We start from the raw sequence: 12804 nt of genomic DNA, 5'->3' as shown, positions 1-12804 counted from the left end.
ACAGTCCCAGACCTTCCAGGCCTGCCTGCTGTGGCCTCCTGGGGTGGCCAGGACCGTGCTCGGCCCGCTGCCTGGCTGCCTGGCCCGGCACTGGGGGAGCAGGGGGAAGCTGACCTGTGCGCTTGGACCGGGTGCCCCTTCTGACCTGGCTTTTATTTCCATAGGGAACTGTACCTGGGGCATGAACTGCAGGTTTATACACCCTGGAGTCAACGACAAGGGCAACTACTCCCTCATCACCAAAGCTGAACCTTTCCCGCCCAACGGTGCCCCGCCTCTCGGACCTCACCCTCTGATGCCTGCCAACCCGTGGGTGCGTGAACACCTCTTTCATTGCTAGCAAATCACACCTAAGCTCTGTTTGTGACTCTCAGACTCAAAGCATGCTAATACACCTTGTATGGCAGGCGTTTCCGCCTTCTAGCTGCTCTGGTGTCTCCAGGTAGAGGCCCCCCAGGCTCAGGGCAGCTGGGTTGGGCGGAGGGAGGCTTGGAGAAGAGAGCAGGCAGTAGCCGGCTGGTGTTCTGCTTGGTGTTTTTGCCCCCACCCGTTTCTGTGTAGATTTTAAGGTTTGCTTGCTCTCTTAGCTGTTCCCTCTCGTTGTGTAACAGGGTGGGCCAGGAGCGGATGAAATTCTGCCTCCACCCCCTCCAGAGCCCCCTACAGAGAGCGCTTGGGAACGAGGACTCCGGCATGCAAAGGAGGTAACGGAATCAGCAGAAAACCCGGGAAGAAAACTAGTGGCGGTCCTTGCACACAACTAGCATTTCTGTCTCTCCGAGGCCTGCTAGGGCATGACAGAGCCCAGGCAGCCAGGGAGGCCCCACCAGGAACACGGCCCACGGTCTTCCTGGGGCTTGCAGTGCATCGAGCCGTGCCTGAGCCAGGGCTGCAGCCCCTGGCCCCTTGGAGGCACTCCCCAGAGAGTTAGTGCTCCCGCTCCCCCTGCGGCCTCTGCGTCTGGAGAAGCCATCCTGTCCCTGGAGGGGTGGTGCTACGCCGGCCTCCCCTCTCCCCCCCACACTCTAGGCCGCAGCCGGCCCTGGTGCCCGGGCTTGCCCTTCTTGGCTCTGGGGCTGCCTTCCCTTCAGGGAGATGGCAGACTGAAGCAAAGCTGTTCCTGCCCTCGGCACACGCTCCCCGCCCCCAGCCCTGACCCGCTCCCGGTGCCTCTCCTGTCCGGAGCACACCTACCTGCCTCCCCACTGAGGGCACGTCTAGAGCCCCCTGGTTCAGTGCCAGCACTGGGAACAGGGAGTCACCACTCCGTCACCTCTTCCCAGACCTGGGTGAGCTCCTGAGTGCAGGGTTCACTGTGTCTGCAGGGACGGGGCACTCCCGTTCCCCAGAAGGGTGTGCGAGGTCCCGTGTCCACCCCCAGCGCGGAGCTTAGGCATGTCCCCAGTGAGTGCTCGGTCGTGCCCTCCTGCCACTGCAGCCCAGGCTTCTGGGGTCGGTCGGGACAGAATCCCTTTTGTTTTCCTAACAGTAACTGGTGTTGGCTTCTCTCTTCTTAAAATGGTAGGTTTTAAAAAAAGCAACCATTCGGAAAGAGCAAGAGCCTGACTTTGAAGAGAAAAGGTTTACGGTGACCATTGGTGAAGATGAACGGGAGTTTGACAAAGAAAACGAAGTTTTCCGAGATTGGAACTATCGGATCACGAGAGATGTCAGAGACACAGCGTAAGGAACGGTTCTGCCTCTTCCTTCCCCGTTGAGAGAGAATTCGGTGTCCCCAGCTGCGTGGGGCTTGGACTCTGGAGAGCAGCAGCGCCGAGGTTACCCGGGGCGCGTCGGGGCCTGTCCACCGCCAGCCTGAGGATGGCCTCCCCAGGAGCGTTTCAGGCAGTTTGCTGCTGACTTGCCTTGTTGTTTTGCTTCTGGGGAGGACACGTTTTAGCTCCGTGCCTGGGCCTTGTGACTTCAGGGGGCCTCATGCCCGTGTGCGTTCCTACGAGAGCTCAGAGAGGTTTTACAGCTGCTCCTAAAGCCCCTGGGGCCCCATGAGTGTCCTCCCCACTTTCCCCCAAGTTCCCAGGAACCAGGAAAAGCTGTGAAATTTGTCACTAAAATCCAGGTGTATGGCAGGTTTCTTCATTGTTTCCTCCAGACATTTTATCACTGGGCTTTTAAAACAAATGCAGAAGTACATGGGGTTGAAACACCTGTCACCTCTTGAGGAGCTGTGTAGCGTCCCAAGTACAGCCCTCGGCTCCCAGCACGTTGGCTCCAGGGCAGGTGCCGCTTCGTTGCGCTCACCTCTCAGGACCGAGCGGGCCAGGCCTCTCCTGAGCAGGCCGGCTCCAGCATCGTCTTATGTCACAGTGACACCGTGCATGGAGATTTGCTGCTACAAAGCACAACCCCTGATTTCTGACCGAAACGACAGGCAGAGGCTGAGAAAAAGGCTGTAGGGTTGGCTCTGTGTTTCCAAGATCACCAGTGCTTGCCTGAGCAGTGTGAGGGTTGGAGCGTTAGGAAGGCGTCTGGCTGTTGGGAATGAGAAACAGCTGTGTCACTTGGTAGAGCAGCCCAGGTCACCCCGCCAGCACCCCGCAAGTGCTGGGGGAGAGATTTCCTAGAAAGCAGCCAGTGCAGGCCACACAGACGCAGCGCGGCCTGGCCGGGGCCTCAGCCCTCTGCAAGCTCTGGGCATCTCTGTTTCCCCCGCCAGTTTACCCAACCGGAAGGGTCAGTCTGGAGCCAAGAAGTCCCTGAAACAGCCTCCAGGGCCATCTGCTGCCGGGTGTACACTTCCCTTCCCTGCACCCCACCCAGGGTTTGAGTCAGGAACCCGTGCAGGTCCTCTGGGTCTGTGTGTGTGGGAGCTGGGGCCTCCTCTTGCTTCTTCCCAGGGCTTAGTCAGCTGTCCTGTCCTTGTGATTAAAGGCCCACCTTTATCACCCGCACAGGGGTCTGATCCCAGACCTCCTGTTTTATTCATCGGGTCTGTTTCTTCACGGGCCAGGCCGTCTGTGATGTTGTGAGGTCGCGGAGGGTGTGTTTTTTTTTTCTGTTTTTCCTTTTCTATTATTTGGCCGCACCGTGCAGCATGCAGGATCTTAGTTCCCCGACCAGGGATCGAACCCGTGCCCCCTACAGTGGAAGCGCGGCGTCTAACAACTGTTCTGCCAGAGAAGTCCCTCGGAGGGTGTATCTTGTTTTTCCCATGGTTTCTTGGCTGGTCTCACGTGTTTTGGTGTCCATGTGAACCTGAGGATCAGTTGTCTAGCTGCATAAAGAAATCTCATCAGCATTTTTACAGGGATTGCCCTAAATTTGTAAATTAACAAAGGGCTTTGTAAACTAACTGGCTTCTTGGTGATGTTCAGTTGTCCTTTCCAAAGACAAAGGGCGTGGTCTCATTTATTCACACGTGCTTTTGTGTCTTTCAAGAGTGCTAAAGTTTTCTGCAAAGAGCTTCTGCACGTTTCTGATTAAATGAATTTTGTTCCTAAATAAGTTTCCTTCTTTTTTGCTAGGGTAAGAGGGGTTTTCTGTACCCTCTGTCTCCTGACTGGTTATTACCTGTGTACACAAGGTTGTTGGTTTCTGTATGTTAAGTTCTCTGCATCTGCCTTACTGGGCTCCTCTTGCCACTTGAATTGGCTTCCCCATCGTGTCTTGGCTTTTCGTGTGCAGCATCATTTGATGTGCAGATTGAGGTGGTTCTGGGGTCTCCTGTAGTCTGACCACTGCGGTGCCTGCACCACACGGGTGGGCTGCCTGAGAGGCACTGGGCTTCCTCAGCCCGTCCGGATCTTAACGGGAATGCCTCCCGATAAGTAAGGTGCTGGCTTTAGTTCTAAAGTCTATAAAAACATGTTATCACGTTAAGAAAGGATCACTTCCTATTTTCATTGAGAAAGGGGTATTGGATTTTTGTCACAAACACCTACATCTGTAGGTATAATCCTGTGACTTTTCTCTGTAGGTTTGTGATTTTCTTTAGTATATTCATTTTCTAATATTGACTCAGCCTTGCAATAATGGTGTGTTATATTTTTTAATGTGGTGTCTGAATCTTTGCAAATATTTTATGTGATGTTTTTGCATTAATATTCCTAAGCAATAAGCTTGACTTTTACTTGCTCTTTTTCCAGACTTGAGCCTTACGCAGACCCTTATTACGACTATGAGATAGAGCGGTTCTGGCGTGGCGGGCAGTACGAGAATTTCCGGGTGCAGTACACAGAAGCGGAGCCGTACCACAACTACCGGGTATGTGGGGCTTACGTGTGTAGGTCAGAACTTCACTGATAGACCCATTAAAATCATCCCTTTTTTATTTATAGGACTTTATATGAGCTTAATTGTGTGGGCGTGGTGTACTTATTTCAAGCCCTGGTTGGCTGTTCGTGGAGAACTAATTCGGGTCCATGGACTAACTTTGTGGTGATTTGAACAGATCCTTCCTTGGGTTAGTCTGTGCTCTTGCTCTGTTTCTCACTGGAGCTGCTGGTTGGGTGACTGATGCCAGCGGCAAAGGGTGTGTCCCACCCTCTTGAGCACATCACCCTTTCAGGCTCCTTAAGACCACCCTTTACGGGTCGTGCCGCCTCATGCGCTGGCTGCCTGGGCCACTTCCAGCCACTGCTGTTGGTGCTTCTCTGAGATGTAGTAGATTTGTGAATATATACGCTTCAGTCTCTGAGTCCCTGACTCTATGCTTTTGGCGTGAAGCTGCCACTTGGAAGAGACGTTAAAAGCAGGTTAGCAGGGCTTCCCTGGTGGCACGGTGGTTAAGAATCCGCCTGCCAATGCAGGGGACACGGGTTTGAGCCCTGGTCCGGGAAGGTCCCATATGCCGCGGAGCAGCTAAGCCCGTGCGCCACAACTACTGAGCCTGCGCTCTAGAGCCTGTGCTCCGCAACAAGAGAAGCTACCGCAATGAGAAGCCCGCGCACCACAATGAAGAGTAGCCCCCATTCGCCGCAACTAGAGAAAGCCCGCGCACAGCAACAAAGACCCAGTGCAGCCAAAAATAAATAAATTTATTAAAAAAAAAAAAAAAAGCAGGTTAGCAGTTTTTGTGCCACGACTTAAGTCACATTCGTGAGTTTTTTGGAGCAAAGGGAGCTGACTGTCCAGGAACCCGTCAGATGGCGAGCTTGTGGTGAGAAGGGACCCCTGGTTGACCACGCTGTGCCCTCTCCCCGGCAGGCAAAGCAGACTCCTCGCTGGGGCCGGCCTGCAGTTCCAGGTGCCTCTTGACAGCCGGGGCAGCCTCGAAGGGAGCAGGGCCTGCTGGGGTCCCTGCCACCATGTACCCCTGTGCCCCAGGGCCAGGCTGCCTGTGCAGAGCTCAGTCATCTCCATCCCTCGACAAGAGCTAAGGCCAGAGAGGTCTGCCCAGCTCACAGCGGCCTGGGTGCTGATGTTGGAAGGGCAGGCTCTGCAGGGCACCCCCCGCCATGTGGCCTCAAGTCCGTTTCTAGCGCTGAAACAAGACCCCCACCCCGGCGGTTCTGCCTCCTCCTCCTGCTCTCGTGTGTCCTCCCCGCGCCTCCCCTTCCGAGTGGCTAATCGCGGCATGTGCGTGTGTTTGGCTTTTCCACGAAGGAAAGGGAGCGGGAACGAGAGCGAGAGAACAGACAGCGGGAGCGGGAGCGCGAACGGGAGCGGGATCGGGAGCGGGAGCGGCGGCAGCGGGAGCGCGAGCGGGAGCGGGAGCGCGAGCGGGACAAGGAGCGGCAGCGGCGGAAGGAGGAGTGGGAGCGCGAGCGCGCCAAGCGGGACGAGAAGGACAGACAGCACCGCGAGCGCGACAAGGAGCGCGAGAAGGAGAAGGAGAAGCCCAAGGCCCGCTCCCCGCAGCCACCAAGGTGAGGCGCGCCCCTTTGCTGTCCCCGGGCCTGGAGGCAGGGGCGGGGGCTGCGGGGCGGGGGGCGGCCACTGTGTGGCGCTCCAGGAGCTGGGATGCCGGAGCTGGAGGCCCGGGTGGAGGGCTGGTCCTCCCCACTGGCTCCGCCCGGCAGGAGGCCCTGGGCCCAGGGCCTGAGAAGGGGGCCCGGCTCTGGGGCTTCGGGCAGCCTTTTGGCAACAAAAGCGCAAACACGTATTTGAGTACCAGACCAGGACACGTGGTCCTCACCAGAAGATCAGAGCACTGGCTGAAGTGTGTACGTCCTGTGTGTCTTACAACTTTGTTGAGATGTAAGTCACATATCATGCAGTGCACCCATTCAAAGTGTCTAGTTTCAGTGGGTTATACCAGAGTCACAGAGTCATGGTACCGTCACCACAGTCTTAGGACACTTTTTTTGTGTGTGTGTGTGTGTGTGCGTGTGTGTGGTACGCAGGCCTCTCACTGCCGTGGCCTCCCCCGTTGTGGAGCACAGGCTCCGGACGCACAGGCTCAGCAGCCATGGCTCACGGGCCCAGCCGCTCCGCGGCATGTGGGATCTTCCCGGACCGGGGCACGAACCTGTGTCCCCTGCATCGGCAGGTGGACTCTCAACCACTGCACCACCAGGGAAGCCCCTTAGGACACTTTTGTCCCCCAGAAGGAAATTAGCTGTCATTCCTCATTTTCCAGCCCCTGGCAGCCGCTCATCCACTTCTGTCTCTGTGGGTTGTTTCATATAAATGGGGACATACAATGTGTGGCGTTTTGTGATTGGCTCCTTTCACTTAGCATGATGTTTTCCAGGGTCGGCCGCTTTGGGGCGTTTATCAGTACCTTGTTCCTCGTCATAGCCGAATACAGTCCCGTTATGTGGATGGACCACATTTTGTCTATCCATTCGTCCGTCGATGGACACTTGGACTGTCCCGACGTTTTGGCGACGGGGAATGTGGACATTTATGTACAGGTCTTTGTGTGGACATAGTATTCATTCCTCTTAGATATCTATATATCTAGGAGTAGAATTCCTGGGTCACGTGCTAAATATGCCTAACCTTTTGAGGAGCTGTTAAATTTCCACAGCAGCTGCACTATTTCACATTCCCACCAGATATATGTGAGGGTTTGGATTTCTTCCTCACCCTTGTCAACACTTACTATTACCCATTTTTTAGGTCCTAGCCATCCTGGAGGTTGTGGAACAGTATCTCATTGTGGTTTGATTTGCATTTCCCTAATGACTAACAACGTGGAGTATCTTTTCATGTGCTTGTTGCCTGTTTGTGTATCTTCTTTGGAGAAATGTCTATTTAGATACTTTGCCTGGTTTTTAATTTGAGTTGTAAGAGTTCTTTATATTTTCTAGGGACAAGTCCTTTATCAGATATCTACTTTACAGCTATATTCTCCCATTCTGTAGGTTGTCATTTCACTTTCTTGATGATGTCCCTTTTCTTCTTCTTCTTTTTTTTCTTTTTTAAAGGAAGGCCTCTTATTTTTTCCAGCTTTATTGAGATACAGCTGACATATAACATTGTGTGAGTTACAGGTGTGTGATGTGGTGATTTGATATACTTACACATTGCAGGACAATTCCCACAATACGGCTTGTTATCACCAGCCTCACATAATTGCCTTTTCTTTGTCAAATATTAATTGACCGGGTATGCAGGGGTTTGTTTCTGGGCTCTGTATTCCAGTCATTGGTCTATGTATCTGTTTTTATGCCAATACCGTACTGGTTTGATTACTATGGCTTTATAGTACAGCTTAAAATCAGGAAGTGCGGTGCCTCCAGCTTTGTTCTTCTTTCTCAGGATTGCTTTGGCTATTTGGGGTCTTTTGTGGTTCCATACATATTTTTTTTTTTAATGGACTGACACCAAGCATTGTAAACGGATGACCACAACAAAAGCAACAATGACTGCAATTACCAAACACGAAACACACTCACACTCTGTCATAATATTGACATTCAGTCCAGCAATCCTCCACTGGAACGGCTCCTTTACTTTGCAGTGAAAATTGATTTGTATATGTTTTGCCTCTGAGTCCTTGTGGGATTTTTTTTTATTATTATTCAAACAGAAAGTCACAAAAATTATAATCATCATCAGCAGTTCAGTCAGTCCCATGTAATTAATTTTTTTTCATCTTGATCTTTTGTTAGCACTTTTATGAGTTCATCAGTTTTCCATTAGAGTTCTGAAAATGCTTATTCATTCAGTTCAGCAGTATAGTCAGTTACCAGAAACCTGTACTTGTCAGAGTCTTTTCCATGAATTCCTCGAAGATGAACCCTTTTATAGGAACATATTTGCAAAAGCGTCAGAGTACACCCAGAACTGTCTGTAAGTGACAAAAGACTTAAAAATGACCACGGTTAAAGATTTGATGAAAGTTCATAATAATGCAATTGACAAGGAAATTTAGTTATTTCTGAGATATACATTTTAAAGTAATAACTCGAATAACTAAATCCTAAATTTTAGGATTGTTTTTTCTATTTCTATGAAAAATGCCTTTGGAATTTTGGTAACGTTTGCATTGAATCTGTAGATTGGTTTGGGTGTTACAAACATTTTAACAGTATTAATTCTTCCAATCCATGAGTGTGGAACATCTTTCAGTATTTTGTGTCTTCTTCAGTTTCTTTCATCAGTGTTACAATTTTCAGTGTACAGATCTTTCACCACATTCATTAGATTTATTCCTAGGTATTTTATTATTTTCGATTATCAATAGGATTATTTCTCTTTCAGATAGTTTGTTGTTTAGTGTATAAAAACACAACTGATTTTTGTATGTTGATTTTGTATCCTGCAGTTGTACTGAATACGTTTATTAGTTCTAACAGTTTTTTGGTGGATGAAACAAGGCTCTCATCCCTCATTCTTGTCCTTTCGTTTGGACAAACTTCCGTCCTGTGTGCAGTTCTGTTTCTGAAAGTAAATGTCAGGACTGTAATCTTTCATTTTCGTTTGTGGTCAGTGTCAGATCTGACTGTTTCCATCCTCTAGATTACAATGAGCTGACCTCCTTGAATTTCCTGTATTTTTTCCTAACACTGGGCAGAGTGAGGTTTTACAGAACACTCAGAGTGGATCATAGTTTAGACGCATTGAGAGAGTTCTTTCTTTCTTTTCATTAATTAATTTAGTTTTGGCTGCGTTGGGTCTTCGTTGCTGCACACGAGCTTTCTCTAGTTGCGGTGTGCGGGAGCTACTCTTTGTTGCCGTGCGCGGGCTTCTCATTGCGGTGGCTTCTCTTGTTGCAGAGCACAGGATCTAGGCACACGGGCTTCAGTAGTTGTGGCACCTAGGCTTCAGTAGTTGTGGCTCGCGGGCCCTAGAGCGCAGGCTCAGTAGTTGTGGTGCACGGGCTTAGTTGCTCCGTGGCATGTGGGATCTTCCCAGACCAGGGCTCGAACCCATGTCCCTGGCATTGGCAGGCGGATTCTTAACCACTGCACCACCAGGGAAACCCAGAGAGAGTTCTTTCTTTAAAAGGCTACTTTGATGAATCTTTTTACGTTACAGTAATCGCTCTTTAAGTTATCTGAAATTTATATATCCATCTGAGTGTTTGAAGAGCTTCATTTTGATCTTTCTGTTGTTGGTCCCTTTGAAGCCCCTCTTTGGTAGAAGCCCTTTGCCCTTCAGTTCGCACCCGCCAGCTGTTCCACCTCCGCCCCGGTCTTTGCTCTGCCATTGCCCCCGACTCCAGGGCTTCACTCCCTGCTCAGAGGGGTTGCCCCACTCATTCCTGTCTTCTCACCCTGCTTTATTGTCCTCACAGCTCTTATCACCCCCTGACCTCATATTACTCGCTTATTTATCTGTTGTCATCTGTGGCCCTCGTAGAATGGAACCCCCAGAGGGCACTGCAGTCTCCGGGCCTGGCACAGAGGGGGCGCTCATGAGCACTTGACAGATGCCGTCGTGAGTTTTGGGTTAATGTGACACAAGAGAGCGTTCTGCTTTCCAGGTTCAAAAGGTGGCTCTGTTTTCACGCGTACCCAGATGCCTGGTCTTGGAAGCAGGGACCCAAGGAAGAAGGGCAGGTGATAGCTCGGGCGTCACTGCGTGTAACTCTGTGGACTCCTGAATCACGGTAGCAGGTCCACTCTTGTGGTTTCACGGTTTCTGAGCATATTTCCTCCGGCTACAGGCCGCCTTCCCCAGCCCTACTAGGATGTCCTGCTTGTTTCCAAGGAGCAAGCTGACTCTTCCCGGGTAGATGTCTGTATTTCCAGCTCAGGGGCGTCTCTACACGGGTGTAGCGTTGGGGACCCTGGGGAAGGGCAGGCCAGCTGTGTCTGTGTGTGACCACAGATCCACCCCACTTACGAGGGGTCACGTCTCGATGGACCCGTTGTACATTGAAAATGCATCTAACCTGCCAGGCGTTGTAAAGTGTGGAATAGCTCATGTAATTTATTGAGCACTGTACTGAAGGTGAAGCAGAATGGCTGTCTAGGTCCAGAAGGGTTGTTTGGTGTAGTGGTTGTCTGCCCTTGTGGTCACATGGCTGATGGAGACTCTGTGGCTGGTTGCCCGGGAAGAGATCCAAATGCAAAATGCAAAGGACAGCTCCTACCGAAGGCATGGCACTGTCGCACCATTGAAAGTCAAAGAATTGTAGTCGAGCCGTCGGAAGTCAGGGGCCATCTGTAGCTCATGGGACAGACGCCTGTGTTCACACTCCAGGGCTGCCTGGCCTCTCCACAGGGAAGTACAAGCAGATCCAAAAGGAGGGTTTTTTTTTAAAGGCAGTAGCATGTCTTGGCCTGGCCCCCCAGCAGCAGAACACGGTGAGAACAGCCTCCAGATCTGATGTTTACTACACAACCACAGGGCCTCCCATGAGGAAGGGCTCAGTGAGAAAGTGGCTCAACTATCGGGTCAGGGTTCAGGAAACTTCGTGAATTCTTCCTAAAATCAGATGCAGCTTTTCTCATGGGCCGATCTGCTCTGCTGCCGGCCTCTGACCTGGTTTGCTTCCTTCTGTTGGGCTCAGTTCTGCTCCCATGGGTCTCCACCCCCAGCACCTACTACCCTCGCGGTGGGTGTGGGGGGCGCTCCATCACTCGGGTTAGGCTGGCTCACTGGTCTCTGGAGTCTTGAATTCCATCTTTGATCACCCTGGCTGGGGCCCCGCCAGCCCTGCAACCAGTCTGGAGGGTGGGGTTTCACCAGAGAAGAATTTCCAACATGGCCTCCTGTTTCCTTTCCCTTGATCAGCCAGAGCTGGAGTGACCACTTCTTTAGGAGGTGGCCAAATTCCCTGCCGTGATCCCTTTATATGACTTCCCTTTTATAGAAGAGCTTGTTTATTTAGCCTTCGACAGGTTGGGAATTTTTCTTTTTCATAATACATTTATTTATTTATTTTTGGCTGCATTGGGTCTTCGTTGCTGCGCACAGGCTTTCTCTAGTTGCGGCGAGCAGGGACTACTCTTCGTTGCGGTGCGCGGGCTTCTCATTGCAGTGTCTTCTCTCGTTGTAGCGCATGGGCTCTAGGAGCGTGGGCTTCGGTAGTTGTGGCACGTGGGCTCAGTAGTTGTGGCTCGCAGGCTCTAGAGCACAGGCTCAGTAGTTGTGGCGTACGGGCTTAGTTGCTCTGCAGCACGTGGGATCTTCCCGGACCAGGGATCGAACCCGGTCCCCTGCATTGGCAGGTGGATTCTCAGCCACTGCACCATCAGGGAAGCCCCGGGAATTTTTCATCAACAGCTGAATAGAAAGAACTTTTCTCACCTGAGACAAGAGACTAACAAAGCTTCATCCAGAAAGACCACTTGGGAAGCTCTTGTCTCCAGCCTCTGTGTGAGGGGCTCTGGACAGTGGGGCATAGTCTGTGCCGGGATCTCACTTGTGGTTCCTGTGGATGTACGTGGGGGGAGATGATGACAGAGTGAGCGTGGTGCTGGGTCTTCCATTTCATCTGCAACAGCACGAGCTCCCGAAACCCACCTTGCGGCCAGGAGGGGGAGGGAGGCGGGTGCACAGCGGGGTGGGCACTGCCTCTGCCCGGCGCCGGCAGGACCCGGGGCTCCCTTCTTACACTACCTCTGACCCCTGCGCCTCACCTGCCCGAGCTGTCGCCCTGAGACAGGTGGTTGGTGAGCTGCCTACTTCCTTTTGGCTCTTCTCCAGACCCCCGGGCCGGACGCCGTGTCGCTGTGTTTGGAGATGGCACCACTGTTTTTGTCCAGGTTTGCCTTTGTAATTAGGCCTCTGGAGACATTTTGCCCACTCTGTAGCTGGGCTATTTCTAGACCAGAGCAGAGCCTTTCAGCCAGCTCTGTGGAGCTCATCTCTGTGATGGGGAAGTCCCTTCTGTGCAGTGCCCTCCTGATCTTTACAGCCAGGCCAGGGGGTGTGCTCTGCCGGGTGGGGCGCCGGCGGTAATTAGGATGTTCTCGGCACAGGCAGAGGAGTTTCATTCCAGACAGAAACAGTAACCAGGACCTTCCTGCGGGGATTGCCCAGACTGCCTGTTAGCTTTAAAGCTGTTTACTGAATGTTTGGGTGTAGTGTGAGGTTTGGTGCCTCTTGGTTGCAATGGCCCGCTTCTCATTTCCTAGGAAACCAGTAGTCCTCGTGAGGGAGCGCTGTCCCCGCTTCCTCACACTCTCTGGAGCCTGTCAGTCTGTCACTTCAAAAGCAGGGAGGTGCCCTGCCCAAGCGTGCCCACCTGGGGGTCTGGGGTCAGGCGAGGAGCCACTGTTCTCGAAGGCCCTGGGGGCGGGGAGGTTACTGTGCGTGTGCGGTTGACCAAGCAGCGGCTGGACCCCTGCCCGTGCGTCTCTGTTCGGCTCACGTTGGCCCCTGGGCTGAGGCTGCCTGGCCTTTTGCTGCCCTGGAGACAAGGGTTATGGTCGCTGAGGTCTGCTGTGACTGGTCCGTGGGACTCTGTTGTCTTTGCCAAAAAGTGCATGTTCGGTTTCCCTC

At 52.3% G+C, this 12804-nt stretch overlaps 1 protein-coding gene across 1 annotated transcript in view; it reads left to right on the top strand.

Annotated features, from left to right (window-relative positions):
* Positions 1 to 12804, top strand: part of ZC3H18 (zinc finger CCCH-type containing 18) — a 49131-nt gene that overhangs the window by 22776 nt on the left and 13551 nt on the right. Inside the window, exons 4-8 of the mRNA XM_082608219.1 lie at positions 165 to 313; positions 612 to 704; positions 1526 to 1683; positions 4104 to 4221; positions 5563 to 5825. Of these exons, the coding sequence (XP_082464345.1) occupies positions 165 to 313; positions 612 to 704; positions 1526 to 1683; positions 4104 to 4221; positions 5563 to 5825 (781 nt within the window). The remainder of the gene's footprint in view (positions 1 to 164; positions 314 to 611; positions 705 to 1525; positions 1684 to 4103; positions 4222 to 5562; positions 5826 to 12804) is intronic.

The sequence above is a fragment of the Mesoplodon mirus genome (assembly GCF_964341445.2).
Source record: "Mesoplodon mirus genome assembly, chromosome: 19".
Classification (NCBI taxonomy): Eukaryota; Metazoa; Chordata; class Mammalia; order Artiodactyla; family Ziphiidae; genus Mesoplodon; species Mesoplodon mirus.
Note: the sequence above shows the minus strand (reverse complement) of the source record. Positions and strands in the feature narration are given on the sequence as shown.